This window comes from Vanellus vanellus (assembly GCF_965231255.1).
Source record: "Vanellus vanellus genome assembly, chromosome: Z".
Classification (NCBI taxonomy): Eukaryota; Metazoa; Chordata; class Aves; order Charadriiformes; family Charadriidae; genus Vanellus; species Vanellus vanellus.
Window position 1 is genome coordinate 77,847,574 of NC_138908.1, and position 22,740 is coordinate 77,870,313.

A 22,740-nucleotide genomic window follows, 5' to 3' on the forward strand; every position below is an offset into this window, starting at 1 on the left:
TGGATTTTTGCCATTGGCTGCCCAGCGCGTGTTGCCCGGTAGAACAGCCATGGCAGGAGCGGCGTTGCGATTGGCTGATGGGTGTTGCGCTTGGCTCGTGACGATTGGGAAGGGAAAAGGAGAGGGGCGGGGCGGAGAAGGCAGAGCGCCCGTTCTCTTTTTTCCCCCTCGTCCCCCTCCCAGTTTCCGCCTCTCCCACTGGCTGAGACGCGGTCCAGGCGGAATTTTCGATTGGTCAGCGCACTCTGTTGCTAGGCGGGCGAGGCGGCGCGGCGCGGGGCGGAGCTTCCCGCTTCCGATGAGTCGGCTGTGAGGTTCAGTCAGCGCGAAGCGCCCTGACCCGCTACCGCCGCCAGCCCGCCGGAGACCCGCCGCCCGCCGCCGCCGCCCGTCCTGAGGAGCCGCCGCCGCCCGCCTCCCCTCGCCCCTTCCCCCCCAGCGTCATGGCCTCGGGATCCGAGTAAGTGCGGGCCGCCCGCCGGCAGGCCGCGGCCTAGGCCCCGCCGCGGCGGCGCTGGGCCCGGCCCGGCCTAGCTCGCCTTAGCTCGCCTCGGCGCGGCGCGGCGCGGCCCGGCGGCGGGCCCGATCCGTCCCACCGTCCCGCTGTGTCACGCAGGCCCTGAGGAGGCGGAGGCGGTGCCGGGAGGGGGATCGGCCGTTCCCCGCCGCCCCCGGGCCGGGCCTCCCCGGGAAGTGTCGAGTCATGGGGGGGGGGCGGGGATGGAGGGAAGGGAAGGCGAGGCCTGGCCTGGCCGGGCCGGGCCGGGCCTCACGCTGAGCCCCAGCCGTGTCCCCGCGCGTTGCTCGCGGCCGCCTGCCTGCCGTGCCCTGGTGCGGCCCGCGCCCTCCCGCCTGGGCTAGGCCTTATGTAGGGAGGGCTTTGTCTTCCAGGCCCCGGAGCGGTTGGCGGGGCAGCGAGGGGGGGAGGGGGTGTCCCGGTCCCCTCCTCGCAGCAGCCCTCAGGCCAGGGCTAGCAAGTGACTTGGCATTAGCAGAGGCAGACATGTTGTGCCCGGCTGGCTTCCGTGGCAGCTGAGGCAATCGGCTATATTTTCGTCTCCGGTGCCTTGCCTCACTCCGTTTTCAATTCCAGGCTGAGGATCATCTTTCATGCTTCTCAAAAATTAGTTGAGTAATAGTAGTCTCTCAGCTTCCGGCCCACATGCACAAGCCACTTCATTGCCCCTTGCAAAAAGTAAAAATAGAACCTAAAGATAAATTTCCCACATTCAAGAACACTTAAAGTGACTTCATGGACTTGCTAGAGGCACTTTCAGTCTCTTTAGTGTCTGTCGTTTACGTTCACCTTTTCTTTTGCAACTCCTGAAATTACACCTGCTCAGTTCTACTGACTCAGTTCCAGCAAGGCGTGCCAAGAATTCAGTGGCCATGGTAGATTTTCTGACGGAAGTGATGGTCTCAGAGGCATATTTTGCAGCTAAGTGAGGTGAACGGTGTCTTTAGAAAGAAATTTCTACTTTAGCAAAGTTATTTTCACCACACGGGAATCAACTAAAGTTACTTTGCAACTGAAAAACAGTTACTTTTTAGTTGCCATTTTTGGGTCAGTGCAGTTGGCAGCCATCTTGCTGAATTGGGCTTAACATAGCTTCTGCAATGCTACTCGCTGAGGGAGTGCAGTTTCTAAAGGGATACTCGTTTTTTCTGTGCCTACCTGTCTGAAACAGTGATTGAGAACTTGGCATCTTGAGCACAGGTATGGACTCACCACTTCTTTGCCATGTGCTGTTCCAGTAAGTGGTTGCAATCATCAAATACCTCACTTATTTGCTTCAATGGATAAAATTTTTCTTCAATTTTTTTTTTTTTTTTAATACTTACCAGATCAGTCTGTAACATGGATGTTCAGGGTGGTAAGAAACTGGTGACAGGTTTTAGCTTGGAAGCAGGTTCATGAGGATATTGATAAAAAGGCACACCAGCATACAGAAGGCATGACTGTTTCACTTTCATTACTGCAGCTGGAATCGGTTTAGTCAGTGCCTGTTCATTATATTTTTAGCACAGGCTTGCAGGAAGAACTTATTTCCCTAGTTTCAGCGGACCTTTGGAGGTTGGTAGCCGTTTTCAAAATAATCACTAATTGGTAATTACTTTCTGCTCTTGCTCTTGGTACCTCTGGTATAATGCCTGGCCATGATACATGCTGAATGAGGGGAGCTTTGACACAGAGAAAAACGATGAAGTGATGTAAGTGGTAAAAAGTTGTCCCCACCCCTCCCCTGTGACAAATGGGGCTTTTGGACTGTGTTACTGAGAGAGGAAACGGGGCTGAGGATGGGAACCGGGAACCTATTTATTGTTGGTATTTAGGGCTAGTACATACTTACTTCAGTTTTATTGATGTCTTGCACTGCATATGCAAGTTTGGCCATTCGCTGTGCTGGGGACTATGTCCTCACTTCTGGCCTCTGTCTTGGGGCAGGCTTGATGCAGGCTTTGAATTTCCTTTTAATTTCAAACCAGCTTTAAAGCTACATTTTGTGTTCAGTTTATCTCTTTGTTGAGTCAGTGAAAGAAAGGAGTGAGAGGGGAAGTGTGTGAGGGAGCTGACAAAAGGGGTGAGTAAGGGATATGATCTAGAGGATTTGCACCAGGCTCTCTCTGACGGGAGACTCATTGAGGAGCTTTAAAAATTACCTAGGTTAGCTGTCTGTCCTGCCCTTTGCCAGATTTTACCAGCACACATAGGGAGGTTGGTAGGAGAGTCCCAACCCATGCCTTAGGCTTTCCTGCTTGGTATTTTCCATTCAAGCTCTCCTTTGATGGACTGATATTGGGGATTGTCTGCGCGTGGTTGAGGTGCCCAGACGTATTTTGCTCCGTCATCTCAGTTACAGCATAAGGAACCCCCAGGAGAGCTGCAATAAGGGGTAACTGAAGCTGACCTCATGCATTAAGATGCCTGCCTGCTGTTTCTTGGAGATGTTTATTCCATTTTTAATGCCTCCAAGCTTTCTGGTTGCTTTAAGTGCAGTAATGTACTGACAACATTGATCCATCCCTCCTGTATTACTTTGGAAGCTGTAGATTCAGCTCTTCAGTACTAAAACTTTTTTCTCACATTCAGCAGAACCAAGCAGACCTCTTGCTGTGCTCTTCAGCACTGCTGTGTGTCAGGAGGTATCTGAACTTTATTCCCAGATTTATACAGCTTTTGGTTTATTGACAGTTTTTGTCCAAAAGCTTCCACTTGCTGCCCAGTTCCTCTTCTGTTTATTTTTATCGTGTGTCCCAGACTGTTTTTTTAGTTTTTTACAACTCTGCATCCTGAGGGACAGCCACTCAGTTTCAGTGACAGTTTATGTAGCTAAAGTCTGGCAGTGGTTTCTAATCAAAAGGCCTTTGGATCTACATGTCATGTGCAGAAAGATATGAGTTACATTCACACTTTGAACAGCCTAAGTAGGAGTATTGTTTCTTCTGGTCTCCCTTGGCTCAAGTTTTAAAATCTACCTGCTAAATTGATTTCCAGTGTCCAGGCGCTAATGCCGAGGCAGGGTCCTTACAAGTAGGTTGTTGGTTTTATCCTCTCTGGCCTGGGAGTATATCAGTTCAGTTTTCTTATTGCGCATTCAGCTTTCCTGGAAATCCCAGACCTTTTAGGACTCTGCCAAGACCATGTTTTAGGTTGAATCCATGAGCTCGTTCCTGGATGTATCCAGCAGCCTTTCTTCTGTCTTTTTGGCTTCAGAGAAAGGGTCTGTACACCTCACATTGAAAGGGATGGATGTCGATTCTTACCTCTTGCACTTGTTAATGTAGAGAGGAAAAATGCAGCTTTCTCTGGCAGTCCAGGAAAGATGTGTTTTACGACTCCTTCTTTCGTTCACGTAAAATAATGTTGTGTCTCATTTCCACCATGTTTCCTATGCTTCCAGGGCTTATGCAAAGCTTGAAAACCTCTTGGAAACAAGCTTGCTGCCTTCATAGGCTTGCTTGGTATTGTTCCGCCTTTTAAGTGTCAGAGAAAGGAGCCAATACCACATAGTCTGTCTTGGAAAAACCTCTGTCTTGAGGGGCAGGGAGACCAGGGGTAACATCACGCTGTAGGTATGTCACCCCTCTCTGATGTACTTTTAAAAATGCAGTGAGTGTGCCAAGTGACACTCTACTGCCACAGTCTGCATTTGTGCTGTGTAGCTGCTTGCTCTGCCACTTCCACTCAGGATTTGATTTCTTCTGGTTATTTTGTCCCTAAAGCAAAATAGAGCCAAAGTGCATGGCCAACACTGTTGTGCACAAAGCTCCCTGCTCTTTGCTGGTGCTTGCTGCTTGCTTAGGGCAAATGAAGACTTTCTTTTATTTTCTTTGTCAGAATCAACCCAAAATGTGCAAAGTTTTCTGTTCCAACCTTAGACAGTGGCACATCTGGAATACTTGGAGAAAGTAGTCAGGTGCCTAACAAGGGAAGTTACAACAGTCTGCCACTGTTGTGGCAGCTTCCAAGAGCTCCTTGGGCATTGGCTGATTCAAATTCATATTTCTTTCATACAGTGAATTATTTGCTGTATTAGATTTTGAAGGGAATTGCTTAATCTGCCTTTCTTCCATTTCTTTGCTGTTTGATTTGCTCCACCTCGTCAAGGCAAACAAATTCACTGTCATATTTGTTGTGGTGTAGTGGGCTAGAGCTGCAATGACTCCTGTGAAAATATTATGGAAAGGTGCTTATATCCTAAAAAGGTGCTTATATCCTAAAAAGAAAGCCCCATTTTTCATGAGCACTTGACTATTTCTGCAGGCTTGCTAGGTTTAACTAATAGGCCTTGACAGGCTAAACTCTTACAACTCTTCCTGTTAGGGGAGCTGCAGTATTGTCCTGTAATTCCCCTATTTATCTGGGATTTGACACCAAATAGACTTGAACTTTTGTTTCGGTGGCAGTGGTTACATGTGATTTCAGATGAGTCTGACTAATTCTTTTAGGAAAAACATCTTACAGTCAGCAACATCTCACCGACCACTTCTTTTCATAGATAGCTTCATAGCTATTTCCATTTGAGGCTAGTAAAGTAGTTGTATTTACTGACAGAAAACTTTGTGCTTTGAGCTCCTGCAACTAGTGCCTGGGAAAAATGTTCTCCTTTGTCTTACAAACAAGTATAGTTTCTAAACAACAAGACAGCAAAGAAACCTGTAGGAAATGGAGATGAAAACAGGGGGGGTGGCTGGAAAGGGGTGAGCAGTATCACTCAGCCTCATAACTTCTATTTTCTTCACCAGTTCTAAAGCGGATGACTTATCGACTGCTATTCTGAAGCAGAAGAACAGGCCCAATCGGTTAATTGTTGATGAAGCCATCAATGAAGACAACAGTGTTGTGTCACTGTCCCAGGTGCGTCATCTGTAAAAGCAAAGCATTTAATCTGGTAATTTGCAAGCTGTGTTAACTTGAAATGTAACTTTGCAACATGAATCTTAAGTATTTGTGTCAGAAGCTGCAGCTGTTACGGGTAAGGGAGGGTTGTTTTGTTTTCTGACACTCTTCCATGATAAAATGTATTTTGATTATCAATTTGTAGGATTCAGTTGAACTTGTGCCCTTAGTCTGGCTTCAGGATTAGCTCTTGACCAGTGTAGTGGGAGCCACTATCCTTGTGGATTTAGTACATCACTTCCAAGATGTAATTCTCTAAAGTCAAGTAACTCTCCTTCAAATGCTTGAATTCTCATTTTGTCAAAAGCTTATTCTAATGCTATTACTGTTTACAGGCAAAAATGGATGAATTGCAACTGTTCAGAGGAGATACTGTTCTGCTAAAAGGAAAGAAGAGGAGAGAAGCAGTCTGTATTGTTCTGTCAGACGATACCTGCTCAGATGAGAAGATTCGAATGAATAGGGTTGTTCGCAACAACCTGAGAGTGCGCCTGGGTGACGTGATTAGGTGAGGACTCATTTGCTAACTGTTGCGTATTCCTGGGTTGCCTAAATAATTTGTGCGCTGGCTCTGAATTGAGTCATTAGCAGAGGCAGGATCTGCAGGAAGTATTCTTACATCTTCCAGAGTAGATCACAGAAATGTGTTGAAGTGCATGGCTTACATTGGGGACCTCTGTTTGCTTTTGCATGTGTTTCTGGCTGTATGTATATTCGGATTAACACTAAAAAATTACGCTGAAGATTCTTGAAGTCTCTTGAGGACCTTTATTAGCCCAGGTCCTGTCATTAAATTGAATGGTTCAGTTATCCCACCGTTGTCATAGTCATCTGCCCAAATTTACATTGTTGGGTGAACTCTCAAATTTTTCTTGTCTAAACTTTTAATGTCTACAGTGTTAACTGTGGAAGGCATTAAGCAACATTGTAATTGGCCTTGTAGTATTTGGGCTGCCCGCCCTATGGCAAACAGAAATTAAAACTTGCTAGAAATGAGTGATGAAACCACGAAGCAGTCAAATAGCAATATTAAAAATCCCCAAAGGATGTTTATATTCTGATTTTTGTTGTAAAAGTAACTTTAAAATTAGGAATGCTTTAAAAGTGTGGCAGGGATTTTGCTGTGCAACACTTGCAGAAAGTATTGGGAAAGCATTGAAGACTACATCTTTGCTTACGGGAGACAGGTTCCATTCTGTGATAGGAGTGGGGGGAGGGGAATGGGAGCATTTCTTATACATAAATATGCTAATTTTCAGGCTTAAATATGGGAGGGCTGACAGCTCCTCCTCCAGAGCATCTTCCTAATCTGGAATATCCTGCATGTTCTTGAGAAATTTGGAGCCTGGTTTCTGACACTAGACTTTTGGGGTGCTATCTGGAATAATCTTTAAGTGAAAAATGTGTTTCATACAAACTTTGTAGAGTAGAGCAATGAGGCTGTCCACCCATCTCTCTACCACTAGAAAATGTTTTGAACACCACTGTGTTTGGAACAGAACAGTGCGTTTTAAACACCACTGTGTTTGGAACAGAACAGTGCGTTTTAAACACCACTGTGTTTGGAACAGAACAGTGCGTTTTAAACACCACTGTGTTTGGAACAGAACAGTGCTTTGAGGCAGTCTGTGAGTTTAAAATAAAGGTGAATCCTGACTTTAACCTCATGTGAGGTTACTGTCGAGTCATTTCTAGTATGACAGTTCAGCCTGTGCTCTCCCCTTCTGTGCTCGGACCGTGTCCGTAGTAGTTCATGGCCTTCCGAATGTGTTACTGATTTTTGTAGCTTTGTTGTGAGGGTCAGAGAATTTTCACACCTCTTGCCCATAAAGTTTTTCTTGCTGGTCTTTAACTACTTATTGTCTTACTTTCTGTGGCCTGGTTTCTGCCAAAATGCAGATTCACGCGCTAATTGCTTCCTGCTTGTGGGTTGTCAACTGTTTTCCTTCTGGGGCAGTCTGTCTTTTTCTTTACCCTTCTGCTACGTCCTCTCTGTTAAGCATGTGGTAGAAGAATCTATCAAGAGTCTTGAGCAAAGTCCCATATGAAAAGTCATATGCTCAACTGCAGTTCCACATAGGCTTTTCTTCGCTGGCAAAGTCAGTTTGAGCTTTCTGCCACAGCTTGATAACTCTGAGCTATCGCTACAGTAGACTGTTGGCCTACACTGTAAAATAATAGCTGAAGTGTTTATTTAAAACGGGCGAAAGAGCCTTCAGACCTAAATGTCAGCCTCCACAAAGTGGGACTGACAGATGCCTGGCTGTAAGCTGGTTACCCTTGGCTGGTACTGTGAGAGCCTTTGCTCAGAAACAGGATTATCAGCAACAGGGGCTCTGGTCTCTGTAGCAGGTTATGAGAGAGTGAGGAGGGAACAAAGAGCTTCCCCCAGCTCCCTTTCCCTTGCAGTTGGTTCAGCAGTAGCTCCTTGTTGAAACAGAAGTTAGCTTATGACTCTTGCAGGTCTTTAGTAACTTTTGAATGTGCCTTGGAGGTGGCGAGGGGGGCTACAGAAGAGCAGGGGGTAGGAAGAAAGTATGAAACTCCCCAGCAGTCTTGGGCAGGGCTGAGAGGAGTGAAGGAAAGTGTGTATTGCAAAGAGTAGCTCTTGATGGGCATGACTTTCATTTACCTTGTCAGCACTGAGATGTTCTTATGCAGGTGGGAAGTCTCACCGGGGCTTTGGAGGGTCCTTTCTGGCATTTGTACTGACCTGGGAAGGGGCATCCCTGCCTTTTTCATGTAAGTCCAGCATGTTGTGGTTAACTGGAGTTTTCTTCTGTTGCAGCATCCAGCCTTGCCCAGATGTGAAATATGGCAAACGTATCCATGTGCTGCCAATTGATGACACGGTAGAAGGGATCACGGGGAATCTGTTTGAGGTCTATCTCAAGCCGTACTTCCTGGAAGCATACAGACCCATCAGGAAAGGTAATAGCGCCTGTTATTGAAGTCCTGATGGCAGCGAGTGTGAGCTAGTCCTGAGATTGAATAAAGAGAATTTCTAGGAGCTTGCACAGATCTCCATGAAGCATTATACCGACATGTGTAGAGTGAGATTTTGCTGGTACTGATGAAATTTTTTCTTGATCTTCAGAAGAAAGGGTGATTGCTGCTGCTGGCTGGCAGAGCAGCTTGATAGTTCTGCGTTTTTTTGCTACATGGGATGGGAGAGCATCAGAAAAGCCTCAGTTAGAACACAGGAGAAAATCTCATTAAACTAAGTTGCTACCACTTAATGGGATTTGGGAGTTGCCCACATATTAATCGATTGGTTGGATATACCAGCTGGCACCCTGACTAAATTCACTTCTTCAAATTAATTTAATTAATAACTGGAAGAGTGCTTAGAAAACCAAATGCACTTTTAGAGTTGTTTGAGTAGCACTTTTGCTGAAGCAAATAGGTCCTAATACAGTAGAAAGACAGGTTGAAGTTAGCCAGCTTCTGTAGCCCAATTTAGTCAGGAGTCCTACTGCAGTATTAAATATTATTCTGCTTTTGGAGACAACCAGTTATAACTAGTAACAACTAGTTATAATAACTTCAAAATGAATTTTTCATTGTTAGGGCCTTTTGCCTCTTTTAGAAGTGCTAAATTGAAATTGAATGGAAAAGAAATGTGATTCCTTGCCTTTGTGTTTTGTATTTAGGCAGAGTATTCTTTTCTATTGTTTGCTGGTTTTGTTTTCTGGTTTGTCACTGGATGAAATTTGAGAACTTGCAACTGCTGTGGGTCTAAACGATGCTTGGGTAGTCACAGTGCATTCAGCTCTGGAGCTTAAAATGCAGAGTGGTGTTAAAAATGCCAGCAGTGTATGCCTGTGTAACCCACCTCCTTGTCCTCTGAGGCTGTTGGTAGTACAAGGGTTGACATTTTGCAGATGTCGGTTGCAGCAGGCTACTGAAGTGTGGGGTTTCACAGGTGACATCTTCTTGGTGCGTGGAGGGATGCGTGCGGTGGAGTTCAAAGTGGTGGAAACAGATCCAAGTCCATACTGCATAGTGGCTCCGGACACTGTGATCCATTGTGAAGGAGAGCCCATCAAACGAGAGGTGAGCAGATTCCTGCCATGTGGTTCTTCTACTGGATCCCCTCTGTCTGAAATTTGTTTCTGTGACAGTCCTTGAGAGCAGCAGTGTTTGCAGTTCTTGTTTTGGCATTTTGTGTATTGAATATAACGGTTAGAAACTCCAGTTTCAGGAGATGAGCTGCTGCTGAAGATAGTCAGAGAAATGTACTTCCAGCGTCCTTCCTCATATGCTGAGATAGCACCAATGCGTAGGTTTGATGATGAGTTGCCATATTTTGGCAGCAGCTGGTTTTGCATCTGCTTCCAGATAACTCATGCTGGGTTTAGATGCATCTTTTAGTTCCAAAGTTCGCTTGAGGGAGGGAAGCAGGGAGAACTTACAAAGTTGCTAAATTTCATACCAGCTGAAAAGAAAGCAATTATTGCTTTTTCAGTGAGAAATTTGAAAATCTCCAAATGGTTGATTAAAAAAAAAAAAAACACAAACAAACAAATAAAAACAAAATTCCCTAGTCCTTTAAAATATCTATCCTTGAGCTTCCCAAGCTTGAGGCAGCCTGAGTGGCTTCTCTGTCAGGTCTTGGCCACCTTACCATCACAGAGTAGGAAATCTCAGAGAAATGAGCTAAGGTGGTTGTATACTTCATAAAGTAAGTGTCTGCAAATCCGGGTGAGTGCTGATTTGTAGTTGGCTGCCTTATGAAAAACTCACCTCTATGTGACACTTGTGAGACTGTGTCTGGGCACCAGATGAGTCCAGTTTGGGCTCTTCAGGACATAGCAGAGACAGATAGGAGCAAGTTCAGCCAAGGCTACCAAAATGTGAAGGAGTTGGCGGTTAGAATAAATGCGGAGGGGCTGGGAGAGTGGGATGATGGAGCCTAGAGAAGGGAAGGCAAAAGGGCAGACTTACTGGTGGGAAGGGGTAGATGACCAGGCTCTTCTGAGACCTGTGGCCAGGGACAGGACTAGAGGCAGTGATATAAGCTGTATCAAGGGACATTCCCAGTAGATACTAGGAAAAAGATTTCCACCAACCCTGGAGCATGGCCCAGAGGGCAGGAATCTCCAAACCTGGAGACCTTCAGTGCTTGATGGGGCCAGACCTTGAATGACCTGCTTGAGGTAGTAGTTCCTGTGTGTGGGGCTTGGCCCGAGCCCCTCTGAGATTCCAGGCTGTGTTGGTTTATTATTTTAGCATGGCCTAATGTTACAAATAACTAAGGCCAGTAGAGATTTGGACGGCCAAGTGAATGGATGCTGTAATGCTGTACTGAAAGAATTGATTACAGTTGATCTTATCTACGTGTCTGGATCTTATCATTCTGTCTTAATTTGAGTCAATCCTAAAGACAATGCTATGTCTGAGAACTGTATGGTAGCTAGAGTATGTCAAGTAGTTAGAGGTACCACTTAAAGTTTAACAAATAAGTATATTTTATACTGAGCTTCGTTGTCTATTGCTATCTTTGTTAGCCACATCAGAGGGTCATGGAGCTTGTTTTGTAGTCTGTAGGGAACCTGGCAGCAGAGGCTGTCATTCAAGGGGATGGGCTTCAGTGAGGTCTAGGTTTGTGCATGAAATTCTGTTTGTGTGTCTGGGAAGACAGCTAAAAAATAATTGCAGAAGGCACCAGGAAGACTTGAAAGTGAGACTCTCAAGACAGCAAAGAAATGGCTATGAGTAAAAACCTGTGTTCCTGGCTCCTGTAGACTGGGAGAGGTTGTTGAACTATTGTTTTCACTCGCATGTTTAATATATTTCCTTCTGGATAGGATGAAGAGGAGTCACTGAATGAAGTGGGCTATGATGACATTGGTGGCTGCCGGAAGCAGCTGGCTCAAATCAAAGAGATGGTGGAACTTCCACTCCGACACCCTGCACTCTTCAAGGCCATAGGGGTGAAGGTAAGTCCCTGTGTGCACCAGGCAGATGAGTGGGCTTGCTCTTGCAGATAGCTCTTGATCTCAGAAGTTTTATGAGGAATTGGTGGGGGCAATAAGTAATTTTGGGGGGTTTCTTTAATATTGGTGTTAGGAAAGTGGTTCCTTATGTATTCTGGACACAGATTAAAGTACTGGCAACTTGTAAAGTGGAGTGATGCTTTGAATCGGTGCTGTCAGTTACTGGCAAGGTTTTGTTTGTGTGTCATGCAAATTAGTAAGGGTGTTGATAGCGATGCTGGGATGGCAGCTGTTGCATGAGTTTGCATCACAGTTTCGGACTGGCTTTATCAAATGCTTACAATTTCACTGTGAAGCTACTTAGGCATTCAGATACTAGCTCACCACATAAGTCCCTTGCCTTTGTGCTCAGCCTCCACGTGGAATCCTGCTATATGGTCCTCCTGGCACTGGTAAAACACTGATTGCCCGAGCAGTGGCCAACGAAACGGGGGCTTTCTTCTTCCTGATTAACGGTAAGTTTTGTGGCTGCTTTGGTCCCAGATCTGCTGTGTGCTCATTCATCCATCCATTCATGCATCTTATGGTAATGAGTGGTGTTAACAGGACTTGTAGACCCACATTGTCTCCCTGACATCCTTCCTTACCTCTTTCAAGTATGTCTCTGTGGACATTTTGAGGCTATTTGTGTGGAAGCATCTGTAGTTGCACTTCCCCTAAGCTTGACTGTGTTGTAGCAGGGTGGTTGGAAGACAGCTCTGCAATGCAGGGACTTGGAGCCTATCTGGGTGTTCATTTATATTGGTGAGGGCAGAGCTGGGAGTGAAGTGCTGAGATTATCCTAAGTTTATGGGTGCAAGACACTTGTTTCTGTTGCTGTGACCATGTTTCATTAGGAAAAGCAACTGGTCTGCTGTGGATTTCTCTTTCCCTTCAAGTAAAACACAAGACCTGTTTTGTTTCATGGAACATTAAGTGGGAGGAACTTTTCTGAAAGCTATAGTGAGTATCTTGGGACTTAGCTACAAGTGGCAGAACCTCCTACTGATAACTCTCACCTGTAGCAGTTGAGATGGTTATGGGGTTATGGGTTTATGTCCAGTAAGAACCAAATTCTAAATTTTCCTCACTGCTTTTCTGTTCCATTTTACAGCCATATAATCATAGAATTGTTATGGCTGGAAAAGACCTTTAAGATCATCAAGTCCAACTCCAGTCAGTGCTGGAGTACCTGAACATTTGTACTGAAGGAGTGCTGCTTTGGTTTTCTGGTTACAATCACGTACACCCATGAAGGTGATAGCATGATGATAGCAAAGGAGTGTAGAGCACAGGGTAGCAGTGACCAGTGGTAGGGAAGTTACTTGCGTTGTATCTCAAGACATGAGGTGTAAATGGGCTAGTTTTAACCATATGTCGCCCTTGTCATATACATCCTAAGTGTGTGGAAGCTGTCACTGAATGCTAATGAGCCAGCCATTTGTTTAGACACTTGTACTTCTGTTGCATAATAAAAATAACATCGTCAGAGTTAGTGATGCATTCACTGTGTGCGGGTCTCAAGCCTGGAGCTGCAGACGGTGTTGTAGACAGAGCTGGTATGAACTGGTGAGTTACCTGTAGTGAAACACTCTTAGTACCTGCTCACACCAGTGTCTCTGCAGCTGGCATGCTTCAGTCAGCTAGCAGCTTTGCACTCATGGGGCTCAGGTTTCTTTTCTTGGATCTTTTAGAAGCATATTTTCATAACCACTCTCATCAGCGTGATGGAAAAATCTGTAAAAACAGAATACATCTGTAAGTCTGGACTAGTGTTCAGCAGTTGTAGGAGATCTCAGGGGAATGCTGTCCTTCCTTCTGGGATTGATGTGCTTACATATTTTTATATTTTTTTTATTTATTCCTTGAGAGGAGATGGGATTTGGACTTTTGCTTTTTTGTTTTGTTGTTTTTTTTTTAAATCATTTGTAGGATCTTACAGAGGTAAATGTATACCTGTGTAATGTAAGCGCAAGGCCGCTTCAGTATCTTACAGCTTTTTCCTTCCCTACCCTGATAATTCATCACCATATAATTTGATTGCTTCTCTTGCAAGCTAGGACTGGCATTAGCAGTGTGTGGTGGCACATTACAGAGAAGCTCACCAAGTGTGAAATAGGGTAAGGAAAGAGGCAGCTAAAGGTAGCTCATTGATTAGCGCTGTATTCTGTTAGAGTAAACTGAAACATCAGAATAATAATAGAAAGTAATTCCTCTGTTCTTGCCTGTTCAGCTGCAAATTTAGTAAACTTGGTTGATAGTACTTGCTTTGGCTTGAAATATAGATTCTCCCATGTGAATGTCGTATTAAAAAAAATGCAGCTGCATGCCTTGGGGCTAGCTGCCTCTCTTCTGGGTGCCACAGTGCTGCTGTTTTTCAGGTCCTGAGATCATGAGCAAGCTGGCTGGGGAGTCTGAGAGCAACCTGAGGAAAGCCTTTGAAGAAGCAGAGAAGAATGCTCCTGCCATCATCTTCATTGATGAACTGGATGCCATTGCTCCTAAGAGAGAGAAGGTAAAGAAAGTCTGTAGAAGGTAAAGAAATGTGTCCTTTTGGGTAGCAGCTGGTGTGAATCTCTGCCTTTGAGAACAGGGTAAAGCAGTATTTAACTTGACCTCTGATTTCAGTTGGGCATGGGAAGAATCAGATACAGTTCATGATGTTTCTTAACAGCTGGTGGCTGTTGCATCTGTCCGCTTTGGTGCAGTCCTAGCTCCTGTGCTGTATTGTAGAGCTTTTGGCCTAACTACTGCTTTCTCTCTCCATAGACACATGGAGAGGTGGAACGTCGCATAGTGTCTCAGCTGTTGACTCTTATGGATGGACTGAAACAGAGAGCACACGTGATTGTTATGGCAGCTACCAATAGACCTAACAGCATTGACCCAGCACTCAGGCGATTTGGTAACCACGACTGCAGTCTCCTTGTGTATCACATACTTTGTTACAGGATTGGAAGGATTGAGCAGAAATTAATACTAAACATCTTCTATGTGTTACATAAACTATTGACTTGTCTCCAGCTGTTTGTTTGAAATTCATTTCTAGGCTTCCAGCTTTCAGTATAATTTTCTGTGCCATATTAGGTTAGAACTTGTAGAAATAAAAAAACGCTTTGAAGTGGAAAAGTGTGCTAGCCTCTGTTAGGTGAAGCTATTTCAGGACACACTGCAGGAGTAAAAGCTTAAAAGGATGTTCATGCCTTAGGTTGCAGAAGGCTCTGAATTTTCTCATTTCTTTTTTTTTGTATTGATGAGAAATCCAGTAGTATCTGAGATTCAGGTTTTCGAAACTTTGCAGTGTGACTGCGCATATGGTCTATGAGCAGTTGGTAAGGTCTGTAATAGCAAACCAGTTGAGTGTGCAGGGGAAAACAGCCTCTTAAACGTGTAGCGAGGCATCTGAATGCACAGCTATGGCTAGAAGCCAATGATGGGTGTATGTTCTTTAGTTAATATTGCAGCAATACCTAGGTTTCCGGCCTCTCCAGATATTGCGGCAATTCATGTTTTTCACCACTTGGGTACTGCTATGAAAGTTGTGAAAAGCTAAATCTCTCAATATTTGCGGACCCCTTTGATGAGGACATAAAGGTAGACATAAACAAAAATGTCTCATGGTATGTTGGTTCAGGGATGCATATTTTCCTAAAAATGAGGCTCAGAAAAAGTTACTAAACCAGCAGTCCTCTGCGTCATATAATCTTGAACTCTAGTTAATACAGTGGTTTCGCTTTCCCTAAATGGCTTAGGCCTTTCTTCCTTCTCTGATGTGACTCTGCTAGTGTGCTGATAGATGCTTCAGAGAGACCCAAAGCTCTGGCATTTTATGAAATTGTATGTGTTTGTGGCTTGTCATCGTGTTGTTCAGTCAGAGGAAGGCAGCAACTGCAGCTCCTCTAGTTCACAGAATCAGCAGCTTAACATATATTTTCTACTCCCCAGGTCGTTTTGACAGAGAGGTGGATATTGGCATCCCAGATGCCACCGGGCGCCTGGAGATCCTGCAGATCCACACGAAAAATATGAAACTCGCTGATGATGTGGATCTGGAACAGGTGAATAGCATGCTATGAGGAAAGCTTGTCTCTACAGACCAGGCATTCCTGATGCTCTTTTTTGTAGTAGAAGAGTTGTTAAGGCTTGATTACATAAATGTGGTTGCTCGTTTAGGACAGCATGAAACTGTGTAAATGTATGATCTCTGGGCTTCCCTCTGACTAGTTTACCAGTGACCATAAATCCTCACTCCCTAGGTGAGAACGGCATGGCTAAGTGAAACAAATGTGTATCAGTCCACTCTGGAAGTGCCTTGCCAGTGTCCTGTGTTTGTCTTTTGTGGCATTCTCTTTAAAAGCAAAGTGTGCCTGAAACAGCTCACACAGAGCTGAGTGAGCATTGTGGTGACACTGGACACCACATAAAACCTGGATGTTTCCTGGAATCTCTGTCCTGAATGAAGAACTGCAGTCCTCAGGGTTATTGTGCTGCAGACCATCTGAATTCCTATTGCAGCTTTGATCTCAAGTAGGAGGTGGAACAGTGGTGTCTTTGCCTGTTAAATATTGGGTAGCACTTGTCTTGAATCCCCAGCAAGGCACTGATGTTCCTGTCCTCCAGAGCTTTGTTGCGCTTCCTAGTGAGTGACCAAAACATGCATTGCCCTTGCAGAGCGCTTGCTTGTATCCCTGTGAGTCATAGTCAGTGCTCTGCTTTCAGGTGGCAAACGAGACCCATGGCCACGTTGGTGCTGACTTGGCTGCTCTTTGCTCAGAAGCTGCTCTTCAGGCTATCAGAAAGAAGATGGATCTCATAGACCTAGAAGATGAAACCATCGATGCTGAAGTGATGAACTCGCTGGCTGTGACCATGGATGATTTCAGGGTAATGCAGGAGTGCCCCTCTTTCTTTTGAGTGTAGTGTCTAATTGCTTATCTGAAGCAAGTGAACATAATGAGTTAGAATTCATATAATACTGTTCCTTCTAACAATAGTGGGCTCTGAGCCAGAGCAACCCTTCTGCTCTTCGGGAGACTGTGGTGGAGGTGCCACAAGTTACCTGGGAAGATATTGGTGGTCTAGAAGATGTAAAGAGAGAACTCCAGGAGCTTGTACAGGTAAGGGTTTCCAGCAGATTTTTGACTAGTCAGCTTGAAAAATAATTGTAATAATAAAATCCAGAGCAACTTCAGATTCCTGTTTGGGCTGTCAACAGAGTAAATGAGAGGTTTTTTGTGGTACTTGCTTGCAATGGACTAAAGATACCATGCTGTTCCACCTGAGTGAACTTGGAGAGGAAGGTGCTGGGAAGCAGCATCAGGCTTTCTTTAGCTGAGTCTACAGTGGGTGGGTGTTGTGCTACTTGCAGAAACAGCAGCAGATCTGCTTCTCTTACATGGAGACCAGCAGTGGGACCACTGCTGAGAATCCTCTTATGTAGTGGCTATATATGCCAGAAAGTGGATGAAGATTCTCATATAGAGAGCCTCTGAAGGGCTTCCCATCAGTGTTAGCACAGGGACAGGTGAGAAGGAATAGTAAAGCCTACTACAAAGGAAAAGACTGGGACGTTAATGGTTTGTGGAAACACCTGCTGGCTGCATTGGGATGGTTTAGGTTTGATGCATTCCTCCTTTCAGTTGGCACTGTACAAATATCCTGTCTGCAAATAAAAGAATCTAATTTTCAATCTAATTCTCTGATGTTAAGGTCATCACCTATCTCTGACCTCATTGCGGAGGATAAATCCTCACATCAGACACCTGGCCTGTCTCTGGAGAGCAGAACGAATCGGTTAGATAATGAGCTGTTCGGTTTTGCTCCTGCAGGGCAGAGTGAAGTTGGGGTTAAGCATGCTGGAAAACTTCCTGAACTGGTACTTAGTCCTTAGAGGTAGATAGTTTGTTTAAGGCAGCTTTCTAATTTAGCTGTGGTGCTTTTCAAAACTGTGTCCATTTAAAAACTCCAGTAGCACCAAGCAGGCAGGATCTTGTGTTTAATGCACCAGAAATCTCAGGTGGTGTTTCTGGTTGCAGGAGAAACAAAACTGACCTAGAGAAAGATGTCCCTGCCCATGGCAGAGGCGTTGGACTACATAATGTTTGAAGGCCCCTACCCACCCAAGCCACTCTGTGATTCTAAGATGGAGGCCTGTTCTGCCTCAACACGAGAGGTTTTTTGTTTATTTGTTTTGTTCTCCTTCAGTATCCTGTGGAGCACCCAGACAAGTTCCTCAAATTTGGTATGACCCCATCAAAAGGGGTCCTGTTCTACGGGCCACCTGGTTGTGGTAAGACACTGCTGGCCAAAGCCATTGCCAATGAATGTCAGGCAAACTTCATTTCCATCAAAGGGCCGGAATTGCTCACCATGTGGTTTGGCGAGTCTGAAGCCAACGTGCGCGAGATCTTTGACAAGGTAAGTGTTTCTTCTACTCCCTGTGCTATGTTTGTGCTGAGGTATTCCCAGAACTTTGTCTCCACTGCGTCTGTCTTCCTGGCCTGGTTCTTGTTTGTGTCTTTTGTGCTTTCCCCGCTTGCACTGAGAGCAGAAGCTGCTTTCCTGATGGTGGGAAATTAATCCTCTTTGGCAACATAAGTATTTAAACTGTTTTCTCTGAGTGCAGTTTGTATCTGTTCTTATGGGATGATAAATGCCCCAGTGCCTTAGCGAGGCTAGCATTAGGATGGCATAGGTATTCTCCACATCCCTGAAAACTCACCTTCACACCTCATTAGCTGCCACCATCTACAGATTTTCAAAATATCCTGTGGGTTCTTGTCCTGCAGTATACATGGATTAGAAGGGAGCTCACTGCTACTTCCCAGTTGCCCTGTAGATAGTGTTGACTCCTGTCCCAGAAGGTATCTGCATGGATTATCCTGGGAATCTTTGCTGTTGTGGTCAGGGAAGGTGTTGACAGAACAAAGTTGGAAAGACAGTGAGAGAGAAAAGTTCGGGTTGGAAAGGAACCTCAGAGGCCATCTAGTCCAACTGTTTGTCCAGAGCAGGGAGATAACTTGGACGTTGGATCAGGTTGCTCAGCACCTCGTGTTCTGAACATGTGCTATGGGATGGATAATCCCTGTCCTCTCTGGACCTCTGTGCTAGTGGTTGAGCTCTCTTGCTGTGAAGAATTTTTTTTCCTTATTTCTAACTGGAATTTTCTTTGCAGCTATTTGTGCCTGTGGTCTTGTCATCCTTTCACGGCACACCTCAAAGAAAGATCTGGCTCCCTTTCCCCTATAAATAACCATTAGGTATCTGAAGACAACGATTGGATTTCCCCCTTCCATTGGATATATCTTATGTACTGATACTTGAGTGCCTAAATAACCAATTAACATCCCCAGGTCTTGCAGGGAGACTTCTAGTCCAGGCAAACTGGATCCAGCTTTCCCTCTAGGCATGGGAGTTACCACCCTTCTGCCATGTTCACAGTGCTCCCAGCTTTGGGAAAATTCAGCTTGTTGTTCAGGAGAATTTGATTGAGGGTTTGTGCGGTGGGAGGCTGTTCTGGAACAGCTCCTCCAAGTTCTCTTGCAGCAGCAGTGGTCTGGTACTCCTCTGAGCTTCTTTAATGGTAGGGCAGGCTTACTGTGAAATCATTGTGCTACTCACTGGGTGATATTAACATGGAGTAATTGTTCCCATTTGCTTTTTGCAGGCCCGCCAAGCAGCCCCTTGTGTGCTCTTCTTTGATGAGCTGGACTCCATTGCAAAGGCTCGAGGCGGGAATATTGGCGATGGTGGTGGTGCTGCAGACCGTGTCATCAACCAGATTCTGACAGAGATGGATGGCATGTCCACCAAGAAGAACGTCTTCATCATCGGTGCCACCAACAGGCCAGACATCATTGACCCAGCCATCTTGCGCCCCGGCCGCCTGGATCAACTCATCTATATCCCCCTGCCTGATGAGAAGTCCCGGGTTGCTATTCTTAAGGCCAACCTGAGGAAATCGCCAGTTGCCAAGGTAGGATCTGCACCCTGACTGTGTCAGACTTGGATTTGCTGTGTGCCGTATGTGCTCCTCACAAGCTGGGAACAGAGCAGAGAGCTGGTGGCTGCTCTATGCAATACAGAGCTGGGAAACCTTTAGTCCTTGAAGGATGGAAGTGAAGAGGTAGGGGGAGGCTTGAGCTCTGAGGCTAGGTGTCAACGAAGCTCGGTGTCAGGGTGTGAGCGCAGCGAGTCTTTGTCACATGGTGGAGTTCTGCCCACGGTGTGGGAACTGGAAAGCCTGTTCTGGCAAGATGGAAAAGATTCTTGTACTCAGAAAGAAAAGTAAATGTAGAACACGGGGGTGGGAAAGGGAAATTGAAGCGGAAGCATTGCAGTTAATTGTTGCTGAACTCTATCATAGGCAAGAGCTATGTCCCTTGCCTAGGGAGCAGGCAATAATGCAAGTTAATTGGAGAAAAGCAGATGTCAAGTGAGTGGTCAAGCTTTTTTTGTGCCAAGCTTAGCTTTTTAGGTGCTGTTGGGAAGCAAAGTTTCAAAGGAGGCTGCAGTACTGCCCCCTCGGTTGAGGGTAAGGAGGAGGAGGTTGGTTTTCTTGGTCTACTTGTGCCCCGTCTCCATTTCCAGTCTGACAGTTTCATTTGACTCCTAATGCTGAAACGTGAGCAAATCGTATCCTAAATCCACAAGTGCAGAGGCATTTACAGCTACTTCACAGCACCTTGCTGGGTGTGTGGGGGATGTGGCCTGCCTTTGTGTCTGGTTAACTTTTCCCAGAAACAAGAACCTTAACAGCTCATCTTTTCAAAATTGGGCAAAGTAAAGGCAGCGCCTTGGTACCACGGGATCTGGAGACATCGCTCTGTCACCTGAGGCTGCAAGGTGTTAAGGAGAGGTCTCTCTTTTTTTTCACTAGGATGTTGACCTGGATTTCCTAGCTAAGATGACCAATGGCTTTTCGGGGGCCGACCTGACAGAAATTTGCCAGCGTGCCTGCAAACTGGCCATCCGTGAGTCCATTGAGAGTGAGATCAGGCGAGAACGCGAGAGGCAGACCAACCCTTCTGCCATGGTGAGTGGGGCCCTCTGAGCTTTCCCCGCTCAAGTGGGTGAGGCGTGATGTGTTCCTCTCTGTAATCCTTGTATGGGGACAAGTGGGCTCTCACACAGAGCATGGAGCTGGAGCACTTTGTTCTCATCTTGTGGGAGGTTCAGGGCCTCCTGGGGTGCCTCACGGCATTGCTCAGAAGGTCCCTGCTGCAGCCCTGACTCGCGGTCTGCCGCAGCTTTGCTCTCCAGCCCCTGCCTTGGCGGGTGTTGGAGCATCCTGGCCAGGAGGAAGGCTGTGGGTGGTGAGCTCGGCAATGTGGCTCACCTGGGCCCTCTGTCCCACTGCAGGAAGTGGAGGAGGATGACCCAGTTCCCGAAATACGCAGAGACCACTTTGAGGAGGCCATGCGCTTTGCTCGCCGCTCTGTCAGTGACAACGACATCAGGAAATACGAGATGTTTGCACAGACTCTACAGCAGAGCCGTGGCTTCGGCAGCTTCAGGTAACCGTGGGGGAGTTATGGGAGGGCAGCGTGGCTCAGCCGGCCCCAGAGCAGAGCATCAAGGCAGCTTTCTGCTGGATTTTGGGTAACAAACCCCTCTTCCGCTGTGATTTCCTATTCTCCCCAGTATGTACAGCAGCCAGTAGATGATGTGGCAGGTGTAGGCTGTGCTGCAGGTTGGTTGTAGCTACTCTGTTAGTGCTCCTAAGTCCATTGTCTCTTTTTTCCTGAAACACGAGTGACATCCAGCAGCCGTATGAGCATTTTGCGTGACCTGCTGTAAGGCTTCATCCCATTTCTCCTGCCTGTCCTATGTGGCGCACCAGGGTGTTGGCATGGAGGGGAGGGGATGGTGCTGAGCTGCGAGGAGGCTTTTGAACAGTGTCTCTTCTCTCCCCTTCTGCACTGCTGCACACAGGTTCCCATCGGGTAACCAGGGCGGCGCCGGTCCCAGCCAAGGCACAGGAGGAGGCAGCGGGGGCAACGTGTACAGCGAAGACAATGACGACGATCTCTACGGTTAACTTGCTGTCCTCGGTGGACCAAACTCCAAATCAGGCCACGTTGTACAGGGAAAAATCCAATGTTCAGTGGACTCTCGGCTTCTTCATTCCTCAGTCAGAACAGTGTAGCTGCACGTCAGACTTTGTACAGGGAATGTTTTCTGCAAACACCAATCCAGACCGGTGTTCAGTTGGGAGGCAGACAGTGAATTAACAAGGAGGGGAACTGACTTAATTTCTGAGAAATTTCTGTTCTAGTTTATGTGGCAGAATCAGCAGCTTTAGCAAAGGGTACAACGCTAGCCTGTATAAAAAAAATACAAAACAAAACAAAAAAAAACACCAAAACCCACAAAAATAATAAAAAAAAAAATAAAAACCCCACAAAACTCTAGCCAGGCCCCGGCAGTTCCTTTGTGTGGCACTGGTGTGGTCTGTAAACCCGTGTCTCGGGTGTTGTCTGAGCATGCCTCACTCTGGTGGAGTCCAGCTGTACGTGCGCTTCCCTGCTTTGTACGGGGTTGCTCCTCATTCTTAACACCTCTGAGCTTGAGTTAATGCAAGAAATCGGTTTGGCAGTGTCTCTCCCCTGCCCTGGCTTGGCAGGAGGCACTGAGCAAGAGAGACCAGCAGCAGGTCGCTGGCGTTGCTTCTCTGATGCTGACCGTGAGCTGCCCGACCTCCTCTTGCTTTGGCTCCAAGCACTTTTCCAGACACGAGGGGGCTTTCAGGGGTGTGGGAGCTGAAGATTTCTGCAAGGAGGATTAAATGCAGGTTGTGTGGCAGAAGGGTGGCCCGGACTTTTGGGGCTGAGCCATGCTGGAGAAGGCAACCTCCTCCCTGGCAGGAGTTGTGTGAAGCCCCCAGTAGTGGGAATTTCTGCCCCAAAGCCTGGCAGATCCTGGAGGTCTCCATCAAACCAGCTAGATTTAATGGGAGAGGGGAGTCTCAAAATGGCAGGAGGACGTGACTATCCATGAGAGGGGCCTTGTGTGCAGCAGTGGGGAGAAACAATGAAATTGGGAACGCTGCATTTAAATAGCACAACCTCCTGCTGGGGTAGGAGGCCACGAAGGGCCCTGGGGAGGGTGGGCAGCTCCGGTGCTCTGCCCTACTTCAGTGTGCTCTGCCAGTGCTGCTCCTACCTTGTCCTCACTCCACCTCTGTTAGAGAAGATGCTGCTGTTGACTCCTGCCAGGATGAAGGCCGTTGGTGACCATCACCTTGTTCCCTGGCAGGGAGGTTGAGGAGGGGAGGGCCGGTGCCTTCCCTGCCCCTCACTTGCCCTGTTTTGGGGTTAACTGGCACCTGGAAGCTCTGCAGGGACACAGATGGTGGTTTTG

The 22,740-nt window shown here is 46.4% G+C and overlaps 1 protein-coding gene across 1 annotated transcript; it reads left to right on the forward strand.

The window, feature by feature from the left end:
* Positions 1-301: 301 nt before the first annotated feature.
* VCP (valosin containing protein) lies at positions 302-21,791 on the forward strand. Its single transcript, XM_082497007.1, has 17 exons — positions 302-460; positions 5,248-5,359; positions 5,737-5,909; positions 8,190-8,332; positions 9,327-9,457; positions 11,212-11,343; positions 11,753-11,855; positions 13,761-13,894; positions 14,149-14,284; positions 15,325-15,437; positions 16,099-16,263; positions 16,374-16,496; positions 17,584-17,796; positions 19,046-19,354; positions 20,258-20,413; positions 20,740-20,894; positions 21,313-21,791. Exons 1-17 carry the CDS (start codon positions 444-446, stop codon positions 21,416-21,418), a joined length of 2,421 nt encoding a protein of 806 aa, XP_082353133.1. The 5' UTR covers positions 302-443; the 3' UTR covers positions 21,419-21,791.
* The last annotated feature ends 949 nt before the right edge of the window (positions 21,792-22,740 follow it).